At 37.2% G+C, this 20,262-nt stretch overlaps 1 protein-coding gene across 1 annotated transcript in view; it reads right to left on the reverse strand.

Annotated features, from left to right (window-relative positions):
• Nucleotides 1-16,826, reverse strand: part of LOC112162642 (dolichyl-diphosphooligosaccharide--protein glycosyltransferase subunit STT3B) — a gene marked incomplete at its 3' end in the record, with an annotated part of 92,397 nt that extends 75,571 nt beyond the window's left edge. The window contains 1 exon segment of the mRNA XM_024298476.2: nucleotides 15,991-16,826. Within this exon segment, the coding sequence (XP_024154244.1) occupies nucleotides 15,991-16,256 (266 nt within the window).
• Between the last annotated feature and the right edge of the window lie 3,436 nt (nucleotides 16,827-20,262).

Consider the following 20,262-nt stretch of genomic DNA (forward strand, 5'->3'; position numbering starts at 1 on the left):
GATCTTTTCTACCTTCCTTTAAGGCCTTAAGTGTTTTATCGTGACAGTTCCGTTCACCCACACACGTTCACGCGCCGATGGCGTCTTTGCTGCCTAATGCTACGTCACAAACGTGGGTATATATGTGATTCGGCCTTCCAAAAACTCTTGTGTTTTTAAGTCCTTTTTTGGGCTCTACATGCAAAATGTCATTGAACACGAGGTTAAAGGTTAAACCAGTTAAACTCTGACCAATCAGAGATTCCGACGTGGTACCAATGTGAGGGTAGTGTCCTTTTCAAAACATGGAAGTACCAACGGTTTGAAAATCAATTCCATCCGTCTTCTTCCGTTCATCCGGGACCGGATGTTTTGTTGCTTTGTTTTTTTTAATTCCATTGAAAATACAGAGCAAGCAATAATACGAAGACCTTTTTTCATTTAAACCATCCGGCTAATTATCTTCTTGTAAATGATTGAAATTGCTTGAGTGTCAGTTTCTGCACTCTCTTCTGCAGGTAGAGTTCATGCCTGCTTCTTGCATTCTTGCATTTCTAGAGTCTTGGTTTTGTTGATTAAAACTGCATCTTGTCTTTGCAATCAAGACCACAACTTTTCCACCAACGTCAGCAGCATAAACAGTAGTACATAACTGACGTGTCGGGTTCTTTCTGGAAACATAAATCAAAAGGTAGACCAGACTGAGAAGAGCCATAAAGTGACGTGAAGGAGGAAAGAAGAACGGCCTTTCATGCCGTTGTTCCCACCCACAAAGACATCAACACGAGTCTGCTCTCATTTCTCATGTACAACACATCCGTGTCACTCCCTAGTGGGGTTTTCAGGTATGGTATACGATTAAAATAGAAATCAGGGGCATATATGTAGGTAGTTATGCTGCACCTTAAAGGAAAGTAAAACTGAACACCAGCACATTTCACGTTTTACTGGTTCATTATTTGAACAATAAGTCTCATTGTTTTCTACAGCTCTACCATCTGATCTCATCTGGCTTATTTCAGTCTTTTTCAGTTCGGGGCATTTTCAGCTGAAGTATGAGAGCGGCGCTCTGATGTGGCAGCCGCACCACTGTCTCATTTTCAGCAGCCAGTCAAAGATTGAGGATCTATTAAAGCTGTCACCGTGTCCTGTCTGCCCTCCATTAGTCCACCTGTCAGTTTTTTATTCCCTGCCCTGAGGACTCCTTTAGACACTCATCCTCTACGCCGCACCTTCATTCACCTGCAGCGACGGACCAAACGGAACGATGGCCGTGTCCTCGTTTATCGTATCGGACCAAAAACGAAGGCCAGGCCGCGGATCGTGACGATCTGGAACGCCATATCCAGATGGGGCTGGTCAGTCCTCTAATTAACTATTACAATGGTCGATGACTAATTTAATAATCAATGATTCATTACTTTATATCATATGGAGTCAGAGTGTAGTAAAGTTGAAAGTTATAATGGAACTCTGCAATTAGTTTTGCTAATACTTCAGCTACATGCTAGCTATTTTGGCTAATTTAGGTTTTATTAAGTTTTTGGGCTATTTTGGAGTTTAGCTTATATTTCAGCTGCATGCTAGCTATTTTTGGTTAATGTAGGCTTTTTTCAGTTTTTTAGACTATTTTGGAGTTGAGCTAATATTTCAGTAGCATGCTAGCCATTTGACTAATTTAACCTTTTTTTTTAAGATATTTTGAAGTCTGTCTAATATTTTAGCTGTATGCTAACTTAGGATTTTTTATTTTGGCTAATTTAACATTTAACTAATATTTTAGCTGGCTGTCAGCTTCAGTATTTTCAGCTATTAGCTTCAGCGATTTCAGCTAACAACTTCAGCGTTTTTAGCTATCAATTTCAGCATCTTCAGCTATCGTCACTAGCATCTTCAGTGGCCAATTTCAGCTTACAGCATTCACAAACATTATCACAGGTAATGCTAAATATCTAGTTTTTAGTTAGTTTAAAGCTAATGATGGTTAAGATTTGTGCTTTAAATCCAGTTTGTGAATGACCCGATTAGTCAACTAATTGGACAAAAATAATCTACGATTATTCAACTATTAAAATAATCGTTTGTCACAGTACTATATCCAGATGAGCTTTACTTTTTTTTTACTTGTCCTGTCCAACAGCAGAGCAAACAGATGAACTTACAGGGAGCTACGCTGATGAAAGAATTTTCCTTCAAACAGCAGCAGATAAATCGACATCTCTGAATGAAATAAAAAACTGTTGGTAGTTTAGAGCTGAGGATTTTGTTACATTGTGGTTGAAAGAGAAAGATCCAGATATATCATGTCTGAAATATGACAAGAGTCAAAAAAAAAATGCCACAAAGTTAACAAACATAACAACAGCCCAGTAGAAATGTGACATTTAATCCAGGAATCAAACCATAAAGGTCAAACATACAAGTTTCCCTTTAAACTGAGACCACTGAACTACAAGCACCAAAAATCAATCAAAGCCTCAAGATTTCCTGACACGAGAGACTCAGACTTCCTCAACCCTTCAACACCGGAGCTTTAGCTCCCATGTTGACCCTTTAAAGTACCGCAAACACTTACACAATTACTGTAACTCCGGCATATTCTAAGGCTGAGAAAAGTAGTGCTGCTATGAAACACTTTACACTAGTGAAGGGTTTACGCTATCAACAAACTAGATGATTCTTTCGTGGGAAAAGCAGCTTTGCATCGTTGTGCAACACTTTATCCGAGTGTTGTAGCAAGTTGGAGAAAATCTGCTCTTTTGGCCGTTATGCAACACTTCACGCTAGTATCGGTGCAAATATACTTTCCTGTATGTCATTATCTGTGTTATTGGCCAAACACAGCTTCAATATTAAAATAATAAATAAAAGAAAATAAAAGTTGTAAAATCGCATATTTCTAAGAATGACATTTGAAATGATAAAGATATCTCATTCAGGTAATCTACACAAACTATAGGCTCAGATTTCATTTTTAAAGACCAATAGGAGAACTAGGTGTAAGCCAATCATTCCTGGCTAACAGAAGTTAAAGCTTAGTGATACTGTTTAAAAATATATATAAATATACTATTTTTCTGACACTAATACAGGACTAGGGCTGCCACGATTAGTCGACTAATGGACGATTAAAATCGTCGACGACTAATTTAATAGTCGATGAGTTGTTACTTTATATTCTATGGAGTCAGAGTGTAGTAAAGTGGAAAGTTATAATGGTATTCTGTTAGCTTTTGGGACTATTTTGGCTTTAATTAAGGATTTTAGGCTAATTTAGAGTGTAGCTAATATTTCAGCTACATGCTAGCTGTTTTGGCTAACTTAAGCTTTTTTCTGTTTTTTTTAGCCATTTTAGAATTTAGCTAATATTTCCACTGCATGTTTGCTGTTTTGGCTAACTTAAATCTTTTTTATAGTTTTTAAGCCGTTTTGAAATTTAGGTAATATTTCAGCCGCATGCTAGCTATTTTGGTTAATTTAGGCTTTTTTTTGTTTTGTTTTTTAAGCTATTTTGAATTTAGCTAAAATGTCAGTTACACGCTAGCTGTTCTGGCTAACTAAAGCTTTTTACAGTTTTTAAGGCTAATTTGAAGTTAAGCTAATATTTCAGCTGCATGCTAACAAGGTTGTTTTTAGGCTAATTTGCCATTTAACTAATATTTTAGCAGGCTATCAGCTTCAGATGTTTTCAGCTATCAAATTCAGCTTATAGCATTTACTGTGAATATATATAGTTTTTAGTAAGTTTGAAGCTAATGATCGTTAAGATGTGTTTCAAATACACTTTACGCACGACCCGATTAGTTGACTACTAAAATCTTAGTTTGTGGCAGCACTATTCATGCCTAATACTAAAGAAATAGAAATAACAGAAGAGTTCCAGCAGAACGGGTTACAGAAATGGGTTAAAAATAAGCAGAGTCATTTCTAACTATCCAGTCAGTCTCTTTCTTGAGGGATTCCTTAAGACGTTGATCTTGTTAAATGGGTCTTCTGTAAGCAGTCTAACCACTACAGACAACACCGAGTCTAACCTGAGGCAGACAAAACAATACATCTAACCTTTCCCTTTTAATGAAACCATAAAGTACATATTACACATGAACGAAGAGCAGATTTTAGAACAATGAACTACCCAAGGCTTTGTCACTAAAACCTCTCTCAGATTAAATGTCTGCCAGGCGTTCATTTCATTTTTTCTTCCATCTTCCTCTGAGCATCCCTCAACTCCTCTGTTTGCAGGTGCACTCGGCCACAGACGTGCACGCCGACTTCTGTCAGCAAGACGACAGGGATGTTTTAGCAGCGAATTCCCAACACCACCAGGGGGGCAGAGAGGACTAGCTCCAAAAAAACAACAGAAAAAGAGGCCAAACAGGCATCAAAAATCAGAGACTGCAGAAAGGTGATGCTGCATCATTTTACCCATTACTCTCAAATTTAATTGGAATTTGCCAAGAACTCTTACGACATATCGACAAGCTCCGAGAACTCCTTCCCCAAAAAGTAAACAAGTTGTCCAACACGTCTGTGAGGCGCTTGCAGCCTCGCTTTGCTGATCGGTTACATGCAAATTATAGTGATCCTGAACTCCTGCTACTGGAAAACAATAGGCAGTGTGTTGGCACAGGCAGTAAAATTACCATCTACTACTACTACAGCTCTGCATTTCTCCGCGGTGCTCCTGCCTTTCTTAGAGTGGAAGTGTTCTGCAGGCTGGATGGTCACGGAACAACAAGCACATCAAAACGCCCATGACAACAGCAAACAAACAGCCTGACAAAAGCTGCAACAGCCCAGCAAGCGAGCATTCATCGTCTACTCTGCAAGACGGCACCGATACTCTCCACAGCACTTCCTATATTTGAGCACCAACGGATGGATTGGTTTGAATCCGGGGCAACCTAAAGATCTGCTCCTGTAGTTCATATAAGACAAGCTGCAAGTGATCAAAAATATATATATATATTCCCAGTGTTGTTGACAAAGTTGGCTGAACACTGGTAATATAATTGCTGTCGACAGCACAGGAGATTTTTGCTGCGGCAAAGTCACAGAACAGGATGGGCCCCAAACGCAGAAGTTGGTTTGAGCGGCACTTCCTGCAGAGCTCACACTTTGAAACCTCAGGGGAGAAGGAAATCAAATCCCAACTGTCACATGCGCTCGACGCAGGGCTCTGGCAAGAGTCAAACTGCAACAGATACCATCACAAAAACACAACAAGAACCCCTTCAACAATTCTCTGCAACACTCCACGTATTTTAGGACATTTTAGCTGTGATGCCAACAAACAAATTAAAAAAAGCCTTTGGATCACTCATCTTACATTATCTATAACCCTAGGGACTAGTGCTGGGCGATATGACGATATATATCGTGTGGGCGATAGAAAAGTATCTATCATGGCATTTCTCTTCGATCGTCTATATCGTCTTTAAGCTAATTTGATCAATTATTACACCAATATATCACCAAGACAATTGTGCAGGCGTTGCGTCGTCAGTGTGGACACAAAAAATGTATAAAAATGAAAATAAAGAAATTAAAAATAGATTTTTCATAAAGAATCTCCGTCTTGTAAAACTGCTTTACGTTCTTTGATTCACACGCACGCGTGTTTTACGAAAGACGGATACACCGATGCAGTCAGCCCAAGAAGAAGCACTTTCAGCGAAAGACGGTATGTCAGTGATATGGTCGTATTTTGGATTCAAGACGTCCGACGATGAGCAGAAGACAGCGGTATGTAAACAAGCTAGGAAGCTATTCCCGCGTCGATGCTAACACAACAAACCTATCGCTCAAAGAAAGTCCATGAAAATGAACATATGAGATTACAAAAATAAGAGAAACTAAAGCTGTAGAACAGGACTGTGACAAGTATCCAAACACTCGGATTCTCGCGAAAATTTGAGTCCGAAAATTTGCGACGTCCAAGATCTCGGATATGTGATCTTTATAAATATAGTAGAGAGTCATTAAATATTTATTGCTCTAAAATACAGAATTATGCTGGATTTTAAAGCCGAAAGTGCTGCACGACTTTCACCAGAAGTAAAGAAAGCTTCGAAATAAAATCTCGGTGAAGCTTCCCGTTTTCAAAATAAAACTAGCGAGAAGTTCTTTATCCGTTCAAAAAATGAGACTGAACTTCCACTTACTGACTTAAGTTCTGAAATATAAAAATAGCTTCAACATCGGAGCTTTAGCTCCAGTGTTTATGTTGTTTTGGTTATGATAACTCTTCAACAATTGATGTAATTCTAGCAGAATTTTGTGCAAACATTTTTTTTCTACTCAGAAACATGAAACTGTTGTGCACTTTAAAAATACTTTTCATAAAGTTTTTTTTTCACAATTTCAGTTTAAATACCTTTGATTTGTTAAACAAATGTGAAGGTTGCTGTCTATCAGCCACATCAGTTGTCATTTGATTTATTTTGCTGCAGTAAAATGTTTTCTTAATTGTGACTATTCAGTTGTCTGTTTATTAAAATAGTCAGAAAAGTAAGATATGACATTTTTTTAGAGAATAGATGAAAATATACTTTATTGTTCTATATCGGGATATACATCGTTATCATGATATAAAATATTTTATATTGTGATGTACATTTTTGTACATATGGCCCAGCACTACTAGGGACTGCCACCATTATTCTCTGCATCACAAAAAAGGCTTAAAAGTGTCGTTTTCACACATTTAAAAACTGCATTCCAGATGTTCAAGAATATCAAGTACTAAAATACTTAGAGAAACTGAATCAGTTTCAGTACTGGCATCACTGAAACCAAACGTGTGCAGGTGCAGGTGTAATGAACTTTGAGGTAGTACATCAATCAAGTCGGGCTACTTATTTTCTAGATCCTTCTAGACCACAGGTGTCAACCTCCAGGCCTCAAGAGCGAGGGTCCTACATGAAACCTGTCTTACTTGCTGCTGATTACCTGGATCAGGTGTGTTTAGCCAATAAGGACTTTCAACAGAAAGTTGGTTGGAAAACATGTAGGATACCGGCCCTCGAGGCCTGGAGTTTGACACTAGACGACGATTGTTTCCTCAATGCTTTAGAAAACGAACAGTACAGTTCATACATCTTAAGATAAAGGTTTAGTCGACAATAATGTCAATGTAAATACAACACAAGAACTATAAAGACTTTTAGTGATAAATAAGCCAATAAAGAAAAATATTGCCAACGCTTTATTGTTTGCTAGTTATACAACATAATCTGATGAAAACTCCAACAGATTTGATCTTTAATCGTGGTCTCTTTCCTAATGGAAGCGGTTCAGTCTCCACTTCCAGAGCAGATGTTTACTGTCAAGTGTTTTCACTAACAAGACGTTTGGGAGGATTTTATCCAAAACTGGGGCAGCTTTGTTGCAGAATAAGTTCCTCCTACAGCACAAAACACCAAATGGGCAACGGCGTATACTAGGGCCTGGAATCACGGGTACCTCACGATACATGGTTCACGATATCGATGAAATCGCAGTACTCCGATAATTGGTAAAAATCCTCCCTAATAACTCACAATATATAGAACACGTATTTTTTGGAAAATATATCTCCATTTCTTTTTTAATTTGAACTCCATTATAATACACAGCTTGTCTTATTTTGTGCAACAAATAATACAAAGCAAAAGGACCCTTTTGTGCAACATTGCTGAAATCAGTAATACTGTCTTTGACAAGTATTAGTGTTAACAATTGTAAAAAGAACCGAAGTGCCACTACTTAGTGCAAAATTGTTGTAAAAGATCGATACTTGGTGAGAACCCATCGAAGAATCCATTGCAGGACTAAATGTCACGATAAAGCGTAATCTTGATATTCAGCACACCCCTAGCGTATACTTCTATGGTACTACTTTATCTTCCTTGAAGTCATCCTGGCACCAACCTGTAAGAGACATAGCCTTTAACCCTTGTGCTACCATAGGTCAAAGGCTACACGATTCATTAAAAGTTTAGAAAACTATTGTCTTAACTGTCTTTATTTTGAGTTAATTTTACGGCTGCCACGATTAGTCGACTAATCAACGACTAATAGACTATAAAAGTAGTGGACGACTAATTTAATAGCCGATTAGTCATTACTTTATATTATATGGAGTCAGAGTGTAGTAAGTGTAGAATTTATAATGACATTCTTCTAGCTTTAAGGACTATTTTGGCATTTATTACTGCTTTATGGGCTATTCTGGAGTTTAGCTAATATTTCAGCTACATGCTAGCTGTTTCGGCTAATTTAGGATTCTTTTCAGTTTTAGGGCTAATTTTGGATTTAACTAATATTTAAGATGGTTATCAATTTCAGCATCTTCAGCTGTCAGCACTAGCATTTTCAGCTGCCAAATTCAGCTTACAGAATTCACACTAGTATTATTGCAGGTAATGCTACATATCAAGTTTTTAGTTAATGGTCAAGATGTGTGTTTTGCATCCACTACTCCGAATAATTGGAAAAAATAATCAACTTAGTTGACTACTAAAGTAATCGTTTGTGGCAGCCACACTTTGAAAATAGTTATATTTTGACATAGTATTTTTGTAAATCGTTTACATATTTAATTATCGACACCTGCATCAAGTTTCAGACTCTTTGGATGAACTGTAAAAAAGAGTTCGTTTCTCTAATCAGAACATCTGAACTAAACGTTGCCGCAGGCTGCTAATGTCCTCAAAATACCGCTCCTTGTGAGGGCCAAAAAGCCTCTGACAATGACTTTTCTTTTAATGAAGACATTTTCTAGTAGGCTGCCAACGATTTTTGTACATTTCTAGGCAGCCAAATTTATCCAGCCACAACAAAAAGAATAAATACAATAAAACTATCCAGAGGAAAGGCTTGCTTGGCTTTCTGTTTTTCATAGCATAGCTTTTCTGAAATCCTTCTTGAACTTCTGTTTTGACCTCCAGGTCACATAACGGAAAACTATCAATACACAGGCTTTGTTTATCTTTGTTCACATCTTCTCCATTTTCCACAAGCCGAACATCTCGGATGCTCAGACCTCTGTGTCCCCAACACTCGTCCCCAGAGATGCTTGAGCGGGGAAAATTAATCAGGGGGTTGACATAAAAGTCTGGGGACTAATGAGAGGAGAGCAAATTAATTTTGGAGGTAGAGAAGAACGGGGATTAAGTTTCTTGTTTTTGTAATACCGTGTAGCAGAAAATGAACATAAGTGGGTCTGATCCAAGAGCACACAACACGAAAACTAATGAGTCAGTCTTTCTCACAGAATCACATTGTACATAAGGTACTCCAGGGATAAAGATAAGTATACCAAATTATTTCTGCAACATTTACGTTTATTTGCTGGTGGATTCATTTGAAACCACGCAGTTAATAGACAGAGTAGATTAATGTTCTCTGCATCATTCTGAACCCTTTTGTTTTCAGTACCAGAAAGAAAAAAATCTGGTCAAGAGTTAAAACATCTTTGTTTAAATGAGCTCCCTCAACACTCCTTACCATCATACGGCAATAACACAACCTTAAAGCTTATTTATTTTCTTAGAAGACAAATAAAGACTTTAATCACTGATAATCACAGATCAAACATGTTAAATCAAGACAAGAAAAAACAAACACACTTGATGGAACCCAAAGCAGCTGACAGTCGACCCAAAAGACGGGAGAAAAGACTTTCAGCATCTTGACATCCTCGACAGGAAACGTCGGCTTGATTTATGAAGATCTTCAAATGCGTCCAAAGCACTCAGAGGCTGACAAAAGGGTTTGCTACAGAGTTCAATTCTTTTCAAAAAAAGTTTTTATCTTAATGTTGTTAGAGAAAGCCAAAGTTCATGATCAAGAAGCAGAAAAAGGGGTTGTAATTTTTTTAAGTAGCTCCAAGGCTTCAGTTTTCTTTGATCACTAGCTTATGGTTGGGGGGGTTCACAGATGGCAAATAATACAGCAACAGATGGTGCGAGGAGCCCAATCCAATTTACCCTTGACCCCGGTGTGAACTCCTCAACTACTGCAACTACATCAAAATTTTTCATGGAGCGATTACGAGGCGAGGCTTAAGGCCTCAGCTTTCTAACAACAGGATGAAACTAAGAGTTGAAGACAACCTGTCTTGGTTTTTTGATAAATACAGTACTAACGTAAGATGTAGTTACAAACTAATATGATGCTTTCCTCTTAATTTGGTGTGACCTCCCCTAAAATCCTAAAATAAACTGTTTTTAGCTACTTTTCTTTCCCTTATAGCCCTCTTGATGTGGGCAGGGTAAACCTACAAGCAGGATTGGTTGACTCGACGATCACTTGTGTCTGTCGTGTTGCTAAAATTCAAATTATGAATTATTAATTTGAAGGAAACAAAGTTCTCTGCCTCAAAAAATAACTAGTAAATTGCTTCTCTGTTCCAAAAGGATAATAGTCCCAGGCAGCAGTGGATGCAGTTTATTTTTCCCCAAAACAAATCAGTCATTTTGAAAAAAATTGTCTTAATATGAAAGGAATCCAATAAAAACGTAAAAGAACAGAGATAACAATTTATACTAAGATTCCTCAACAAGCTTTATTAAAACTAACAGACATTATGAATGTGTTTATAGGGTCTTAGTAAGATATTCATACGCACAATAAGCCAAGAAAGATTCATTAATATGGTAAATGGCGTATACTTGTACAGCTCTTTCTACCTTCCTTTGGAGGCCCAAACTGCTCCGCAGTAACAGACCCATTCACACACTCATTCACACAGTGGTGGTGACTCCGTTGCAGAACACGGGCGCCAACCTCCCATCAGAGGCAATATCTAAACCAGGAGTGTCAAACTCAATCCACAAGAGGCCAAAATCCAAAACACACCTCAGGTCACGGGCCGAACAGGATAAACATTTATTGAACACTCTAAAACTACATTTATAAAACTTTAAAATTGTAACTTAACATGCTTATGAACTAGATATAAAGAATCACCTCCTATAATGCTAGTGTGAATGCTGGAAGCTGAATTTGGCCACTGAAGATGCTGAAATTGATAGCTGAAAACGCTAAAGCTGATAGCCAGCTAAAATATTCACTGAATGCCAAGTTACCCAAAAAAACTTAGGTTAGCCAAAACAGCATGTAGATGAAATATTATCTAAACTCCAAAATAGCCTTAAAAAAAAAATCGTATTAAATACCAAAATAGTCCAAAAAGTTAGCAGAATGCCAATTTTTAAAACTTTAAAACCATAACTTTTAACATAATTCTGAATAATAAAAAAGCAGGAATATTATTCCAGAATAAATCAACTTAAACCTTAAATAACTTTCAAAATTTTACCCTCCATAAAAATATATTTTGTCAAAATTATACTAGTGAGAGATAAGCGCAAGATAACATCGGGTCATTAATAACAATAAAATAAAATGATCTGGAGGGCCAAATCCGGCCCCCGGGCCTCGACTCTGACGCATGTGATCTTAAGTGCAACAATTGTCTACAAAGGCTAAATTAATAAACTGCTTACAAGCTTAAAACATGTATCAACTATCTTTGTCAACATTATAATCAAGGGTTTTGCAGCACCTGAGAAACTCAAACATTTTGATTTGTGCTTAAAACAAACAAAAGTACTGTTTGAGATAAGTATAATTGGCTCCACTATCGTTCTAGTTTTATCTCGAACTCCAGAGTTATAAAACAAATACATTTATGAAGTGTAACGGTTGTAAACCTGCTGTTTTTTTTAAAAGGAAACCATATGGTTCATCATATTAACGCACCGCTGAATACTAGCTGTGGGCTAATTTTTTCCTCACAAGTACAGTTTCACAAATCTGAAATCGTTTCACTACAGACAAATTCATACTGTACATTTCACACCCCTCCCGGTTTCTGGGAAACCACAAGGCCCGGAAAGAGGTCACATGTATTAACTATTAACCACAAAACTTGTGGTCTTTATCAATCAACAGATCTAGCATCAATCATTCCTAATTACTCATCAAAAGCAGGTTGTAGATCGTTCTCACTTCCTGAAACAATAATAAAGTGTATGCTGGAGTACAGAAAGCTGCGATTAGATCACATATTGAGGTTTCTCAGTTTTAAGGTACTAACTTCTACTTCGTTTCTTTATGGAAAATCCACAACTTCATCTTAGCAAATTACTTGGCAAGTATTGACCTGAAAAACTTATATAATTTTGACAAAATATATTTTATTTAGAAAAAATATTGAAAGTTGTTTAATGTTTAAGTAGATTTATCCTGGAATAATATTCCTGCTTTTTTATTATTCATATTTATGATAAAAAGTTAGTTTTAAAATTGACATTCTGCTAGATCTTTGGACTATTTAGGCATTTACTAAGATTTTTTAGGCTGTTTTTGAGTTTAGCTAATATTTCAGCTACATGCTAGCTGTTTTGGCTAATTTAGACTATTTAGGATATGTTAAAGTTTAGCTATTTTTCAGCTACATGCTAGATGTTTTGGCTAACCTAAGTTTTTTTTTCCATGTTTTTTCAGCTAATTTGGCATTTCACTAATAATTTAGCTGGCTATAAATTTCAGCGTTTTCAGCCATCAACTTCAGTGTTTTCAGCTATCAATTTCAGCGTTTTTTAGCTATCAATTTCAGCATCTTCAGCTATCAGTCTAAGTTTTTTCACCTATCAATTTCAGCGTCTCCAGCCATCAATTTCAGCATATTCAGCCATCAACTTCAGCTTCTCCAGCCATCAATTTCAGCGGTTCCAGCCATCAACCTCAGCATATTCCGCCATAAACTTCAGCATATTCAGCTATCAATTTCGGCGTCTCCAGCCATCAACTTCAGCATATTCCGCCATCAACTTCAGCATCTCCAGCTATCAATTTCAGCATCTCCAGCCATCAATTTCAGCATCTCCAGCCATCAATTTCAGCATCTCCAGCCATCAACTTCAGCGTTTGCAGCCATCAACTTCAGTGTTTCAGCTATCATTTTAAGTTTTTTCACCTATCAATTTCAGCGTCTCCAGCCATCAACCTCAGCATATTCCGCCATAAACTTCAGCATATTCAGCTATCAATTTTGGCGTCTCCAGCCATCAACTTCAGCTTCTTCAGCTATCAACTTCAGCATATTCCGCCATCAATTTCAGCATCTTCAGCTATCAATTTCAGCATCTCCAGCCATCAATTTCAGCGTTTTCAGCCATCAACTTCAGCGTTTTCAGCCATCAACTTCAGCTTCTTCAGCTTTCAACTTCCTCTTTTTCAGCTATCAATTTTAGTATTTTCAGCTATTAATTTCAGCATCTTCAGCTATCAACTTCAGAATCTTCAGCTATTAGCACTAACAAAGAGAAACTCAGGGTTAATACTGATAAATGTTCTGCAAATAATAGCCTCTCTTTATATTTTTATACATTTTCTTTTCACACAACTTCAAAAAAAAGTGCACAAAAACACCAGCAGAGCTGACAACTGTGTGCTCCAACAATAAAATGATTTAACACCGTCTGCTTTGCTTACTGCTAGAGGACAAGCACAACCATGACAGAAACGGAAGCTCAGCGTTCCAGTTAAACATCTTCTGACAAAACATTTTTCACCTCATTTATAAAAAAACACTTGAAGTTTTTCTCAACTTAAGTTGGTTCAGGGGGGAGTCCAGCAGGGGGTGAAACGTTGCAAGGCCAGACATTTTTTTGCTGACATGGTCAAGATGTTGCAGTAGTCATGTCAAACTACTGGAAAATCTGGTCTAAGCAGAAACTGTGGTAATGATTGTGCGTTATTTTGGACAGGATCAAAGAAAAACCTTTTATCTCAAGAAAAACTTAAAAGCTAGCTGGCTAAGAACCTAAAAAATAGGAACATGTGGCACTATTTTTTTTACCAGATTATCACAGCTCATGGTGTCTGTTTTTAGCGCAGCACGCCTGATATTTTATTGCCTCCAAATCCAATCACAACTCAAATTGCCTGCTTGTTGAACAAAACCAATAGCTGCAAATAATTTGAGAGTCTGCACACAGAAAGCCATCTGAGCACTCCCCAAAAACAGCTCCATGTGTGTCTGAAAATGATGGAGGCTGTAATCATAAAAAACAGAGTCTGGTTTATCGGGAATCCATACACAAGTCGAGCATTTCAGTTGATGGATGCAACCAAGAGTCCTCCAGAGTCTTAACTCTTGTTAAAAAGTGGCATTCAGCTGCTGATGGGGATTGAAATGGATGACGCTAAAGGCAGACAACCTCGGACTAAATCATAAAATCTGAAATGAGCTTTTCAGATTTATTTCTGCAGGACAAAAGAGCGCTAAATTCACTAATTTAGAGAGTAACCAAACCCTAAATTAACTTTTTTTGGCTGTTGATCTCTATAAATGGGGCTTTAAAAGTGCTTGGTTTGTGCCAAATTTTATAAATTGAAATAAAACTCTTTAATTCTTCAAAATAAAGTCAGACGGTTTTTGACTATATTTTCAAGAATTAAACAATTTTATTTATTACAAAAATGGCAACAGACAGCACCTTAAAAGCCTAATTTATAGAGGACAAAAGTTAATTTAGGGTTTGGTTACCCTTTAATCTGGATTTTTTTTCAATCCGTGAAGTACAATTTTGGAAAATTTCTGGACGAAAGTTACGGTTCACAAAACCACTCGTCAGATTTTTAAGATAAGATAGTTAATTTATTTGCTACTAGACAATTTTGTTGGTGTATTCTCCATCTCCTGGAAATTTCAGGAAAAAAAATAACACTTAGCAGGTCATGTGACTAGTTTTTATATAGCTGAAACCAACGTCTACAAAACATACAGGAGCAAATGTATATATTATTTGATATGAAATTGGTGATGCAACTCTTGTAGTTCTTCTGACTAGTTTTGCAATGATAGCTTACTTTTTAGAATTGGATAACGAGAAAGTTACACTTTGAACACTTTGTTTTGAATCACAAACATTTCACTGTTTTGATGTTTAGTCAGGAATAAAGTTACACCCTACTTAAAATGCCATAACTTTCTTATTCTTTGAATTTTCTGACTGATCTTTATACTATTTGAAATGTATCTTAAAGCCATTTCTAGTGACATAAAGCTCAGTGGATTTTTTTTATTTTAGTCACATATCGATTTTAAGCGAACCAAATGTGTACCACATGAAATCTCTACTGCATTGTAGAGATTTCAAGCACCCTTATGGTAGATTTATGAACAAATTGATTTTCTGTGCTAATGTTTGTGCAACAAATGCAGAAACGAGAGCCATTTTTAGTGTTCTAGAGAAGTCAAACGCAAGCATAACACCCCCTGTTTGCTAACTCTAAAGATATATTAGTTTCTAATGCAAATTTTCAAAATAACAGCCCCAGGTCAAAGGTTTGACTATAAAACACCAGTGAAAAGTGAGATGCCCCCCTGCCCCTGAACATGAATCAGCTTCCTGGATGTGGTGTCATTTGAATGTCCATGCTGTGGCAGAGGAAGAATCCTGCTTTTGATGACGGGCTCAACAGACCAGATAGGCCGGCTTCCTTGTCAACTGCAGGCTGTCATGGCGAGATTTTTTGAAGAAAAAAATAGGAAGGAAACACTTTTTCCTGTTCATTAATAAGTCTAGTTCACATAATAATGCACTCCGACTGAAAAACTCCAAGAAATCTGCGTCAATCAATATTATTGGCGAGTCATACTCATAAACTCCCCTAATAAGACATTTTAATTCCACAAACTGTGAATTGATTCAGATGAATTCACATTTCAGAACCATATTTACGGGTTTTTACTTGGTTTATTTGCTTGTTTATTTAAATTTGCTTTGTAAGCAGTCAAACCGGGAAAATTACCCAGCAACCCTTCGTACGTGTTCAAACTACTAACAAAAAAATGAATTAATCTCTCAAATAAAGTTATAAAACTATCTTCTTTTGTTGTTGTAGTTGTTAGTACACTAAGTTTTAAAGCGTTAAATTAAATCAAAATGAAGTTAAAGGCTAAATGCAGCTAAAGGCTAGCAGTTAGAAGAGGCTGTAAGCTAGCATTCTCACCATGGATCAAACTCGTGGATGATGCTCTCAAACCGGATGACCGCGAAAAGTCTGGAGCTGAATCCCGCGAGGCAGGCCAGAAAAAGAATGCTGAACGACAGAAGAGACTGCCACCCCGCCGGCTGGGTGAGTCCGCCAGACAGGCCTCCTTTGCCCGCACCGCCACCACCGGCGGCGGCGCCGGGTCGGCTGCCCCCGTGCACGGCGCCGCTCGCACTGCCGGACGCTTTGTGCTTGCCGTCGCTGGCTGCGTGGTGCTCCGCCATTTCTGCGTGCACTGTCGGTCGGTTGAGCTCGCGCGTCCCTCCTGCCACGCTCCCGTGTCTCCCTCCGCTCCGTACTGTCGTAAAATCCCCGCCGGCGGTCTCTGTGCAGGATTCCGGTCTCGGAGGGCTCCCGGGTGTGTGTTTAAGAGGATTTTAATTCAGAACCGCGGTCGTTCCATCCATATCTGCCTTCTCACGGGCCACACGGGAGAGCTGCAGCGGTCAATCAGCCTCACGATTGAACGCCGATGGAAAGGGGCGGGAGGGCGGCGGTGGGCGGAGCGACGTGGAGTTCCTCTGGCCTGTCACAGATCGACAGGTACGAAGAAGATGGGCTTTAAAAGTTCCAACCAATCAACGCACGCCATTTTTAGACAAGCAGGCAACTCAGCCAATAGGAATGTAGTATTTCAGGGCGCCTGAAATTGAAAAAAAGGGAAATCTTCTACTTCTGATTTTAAGACAAGAATGACCAGAAAAACGTGTTTTTACTACTCAAAATGATATATATTTTAAATAATAAAATATACAAATAAACCCAAAAAAACCATTATAAAAATGCAGCATTAAAATCAAAACTAAGCTTATTAGAAAATTATTCTTAATTTTTCTTGCTAGTTGGAAATGTTACAAAAAATAACATTAATTAAAAATAGAAACATTAAAAGACTAACACAAAAAAACAACAAAAAAAGAAAAACAGAAAATATATTTTTTAAGAGATTTTTTTTCTCAAATATTGAAGAAAATCAATAATTTCATTTCATTTAATTAGTTTCAAATGAGCTTTTCTGAATATGGAATCTTACTATAAAATAAAAATAAATGTATTTAAAAAAAAGCATCAGAATCTTTTTGATTCATTCAAAATGATAAGATAAGCATTTATTACCCTTTGCTCATGATAACTTTGTCTTGTTTTTGGTAAACAATGGCTTGAAGAAGGAGACTAAAAATTAAAAAAAGTGAGTAATAAATGGAGAATTGCAGAAAGAGAGGCATTATGCATTTATAATCACACATTATTCCACAATTAAAGTATCAACTAAAGTGCATAAAACTTGATATCTTCAAGTGAAGTGAAGACAAATGTAAGTGAAATATCAGGTCTCTTCTGCGTTATGACTTCTGCATATTGAATTCTGCAAATATTTAAAAGACTACATTTCTTTAAAAATGTAACTTTTTTTTATCTATTTCCTTTTTTCTTACAGTGCACTTATACCGAAGTGTCAACATAATCCCTCTAACTCACATGTGTCAAAGTCAAGGCCCGGGGGCCGGATCCGGCCCTCCAGATAATTCTATTCTATTCTATCTATTCTATTTCTGCATTTACTAGTTTTTTTAGGCTATTTTGGAGTTTGGATAATACTAGCTAGCTATATGCTAGCTGTTTTGGATAACTTAGGTTTCTTTTTTTAGGCTATTTTGGAGTTTAGCTAATATTTCAGCAGCTTACAGCGTTCACACTAGCATTACTGCAGGTAATGCTTTATATCTAGGATTGAGTTCTGCTCTAACTCATCTACCAAAGTGTTGCATCTCCATCTTCTTTTAAAATGTAAGTTTTAATGATGCTTTTTAAAGGTATAGAAATATTTGCATTTTTTTTTCTTGGTTTACTGCACCATTGAGAGGAGTTATATCATGCTGAAATATAATCATAAAGCTAAAGTTTGTCAAACTTTTCATTAAACTAAATTTAAAATATCATAATCCAATATATTTCTTCCTAACATTTATAAAACAGCTGTTATGTGGCTAGAAATCCCTCTGGTTGTAAACGTCCTGCACTGTCATTAAATGATCCTTGAGTTCATATTTGAAACAAATACGCATCATTTATCTTTGAATAATCTGGTGAAAATAGCGTGAGTCAGCTGAAAAGAACTGTAGGTTAGAGATGAAGCGGTGAGATGGAAGTATAGATTCATAGGAAAGGGGAGATGGGAGGCAGATAGAAAAAAAGAGGAGAGTCGGAGGGCAATTATGAAAATTGATGGGGGTCATCACGGAGAATTGATGCTACCGGAGGAGATAAGCGCTCTGCGTTGAAGGGAGATCTGAGTGAAGTCGGGTTAGTATGTGAAGAGTTGAAGCTCAGCACAGTCAGCAGTGTTGAGTTGTGCAAAAACACACACATTTACACATGAATGTTAATGATGCACTCATGCAAACAGCAACATTTAGCGTCTCCGTCCTTCAAGTTCATCCCTTCTCGTGCAGCAATCGGCGCTCTCCACCCTCTCCACTCCACCTGCAGATTCTGATGGATGACCTTTGAAGAAAATAGAGCCCCATGCTGTGAAGATTGCCTCAGTCACATCTATTGTCAAAAGGCCAGGCTCAGATAAAAGCCAGCAGGCTGTTGCCAGGCAGGGCAGCTGCCTTGCTTTCCTGCATCTCCAGAGGCACGCTTCAATGTTTGTGTTTGCTTTTATCCTATTTCTCTTTTCCTTTAAAAAGCATAACAGACTTTGCCCTATTTTTTTGGCATTCCTGGCATGCACCTGTCTTCCTGTCAGTCTGTTTTTGTGGTGATGGAAATGCGAGTTGTCACAGCCGATTAACACCATTATGATCATCATGAGCGTGTCACACTTTAACCTTTTTGGAAATTTTACAACCAGTTTGTCATGAAAGCTGAATTAAAAGAATTCTATTTTTTCTGAGAAAAATCTGGCATCTTTCAATCAGGTGTTTTTTTTCTATGCAAAGTTGCAGGAAATGTTAAAAAGAAGCTTCCAGTCTAATGAGGCATTACAAAATTACAAGAGCACGTATGAGGAGCGCTTCTCGGCTTTTTGAAGCGGAAGGATCGCTGACATCCTGGCAGGAAGTTCTTAAAGACAAAAAGAAACGTAAAGTTAAAAAGCAGTAAAGGAGATGGTGCTTCCCTCTGAAGCTCGTGGCTGCGAGCTGGAGCATTCTCAGCGTGAGTCTGTTGGAGGGCAGGAAAGAAACTCGACTGATTTACAGTTCATCCCAAACACACTCAGCTCTGAAGGGTCCTCAAGGTAAGTTCAGGTTTGGTTGTTCTCTTAGCCGTGGATTCACCTACGTCTGCAGTCAAAGGGAACATTCGGTTTAAAGACCCACTCGGATAGAAATCACCTTTTGGTGTTTTGAACATGTTCTTGTGGCACTTTTCTGATGACAAGTATAAAGAAAACTAGAGAAGTTCCATTACCTGTGACAATGCTAGTGCGAATGATTTAGTCGCTGAAGTTACTTTAATTGCCGAAAGGATTTGCTGAAAATACAAAAGCTATTTGCAAAATGTTAAATTTGCTAAAAGACTGTAAATTTTGTTAAAGAACTACTAGAAAATCTAGAAAATCAATGAAATACAAGCTAACCTCCAAAATAGCCTAACATTCCTCAGTAAAAACGTTAGCTTAATGCTAAACGTTCTTAACGTTAGCTTGAATAGATGCTTAATTCTAAATTAGCCAAAAAAAAGAAACAGTAGATAATAAATTAGCCAAAAAAGTTATCATGTAGCTAAAATATAAGCTAAAATCCAAATTAGTATTAAAAACCTCAGTAGATGAGAAATTAGGCCAAAAAGCTAACTACTATCTAAACTCCAAAATAGCCTAAAACTCTTCAGTAAATTAATTCAAAAACATTAGCCTAATCATATAAAATAGACGCTAAATTCTAAATTAGCAAAAAAAACCAAACAAACAAAACAAAGTAGATAACAAATTTGCCAAAAACGTTAGCATGTTGCTAAAATATTAGCTAAAAAACAAATGAGTATACAAAAGCTCTGTTGGTGCTTAATTAGCCAAAAAAGCTAGCTTGTTGCTTAAATACTAGCTAAAGTCCAAAATAGCCTAAAATTCCTCAGCAAACTAAATCAGTCAAAAACGTTAGCCTAATGCTAAAATAGATGCTAAATTCTAAATTTGCCAAATAAAAAACAGTATATAACAAATTAGCCAAAAATGTTAGCATGTAGCTAAAATATTAGCTTAAATCCAAATTAGTATAGAAA

The sequence above is a fragment of the Oryzias melastigma genome, linkage group LG11 (assembly GCF_002922805.2).
Source record: "Oryzias melastigma strain HK-1 linkage group LG11, ASM292280v2, whole genome shotgun sequence".
In the NCBI taxonomy this organism is placed as follows: domain Eukaryota; kingdom Metazoa; phylum Chordata; class Actinopteri; order Beloniformes; family Adrianichthyidae; genus Oryzias; species Oryzias melastigma.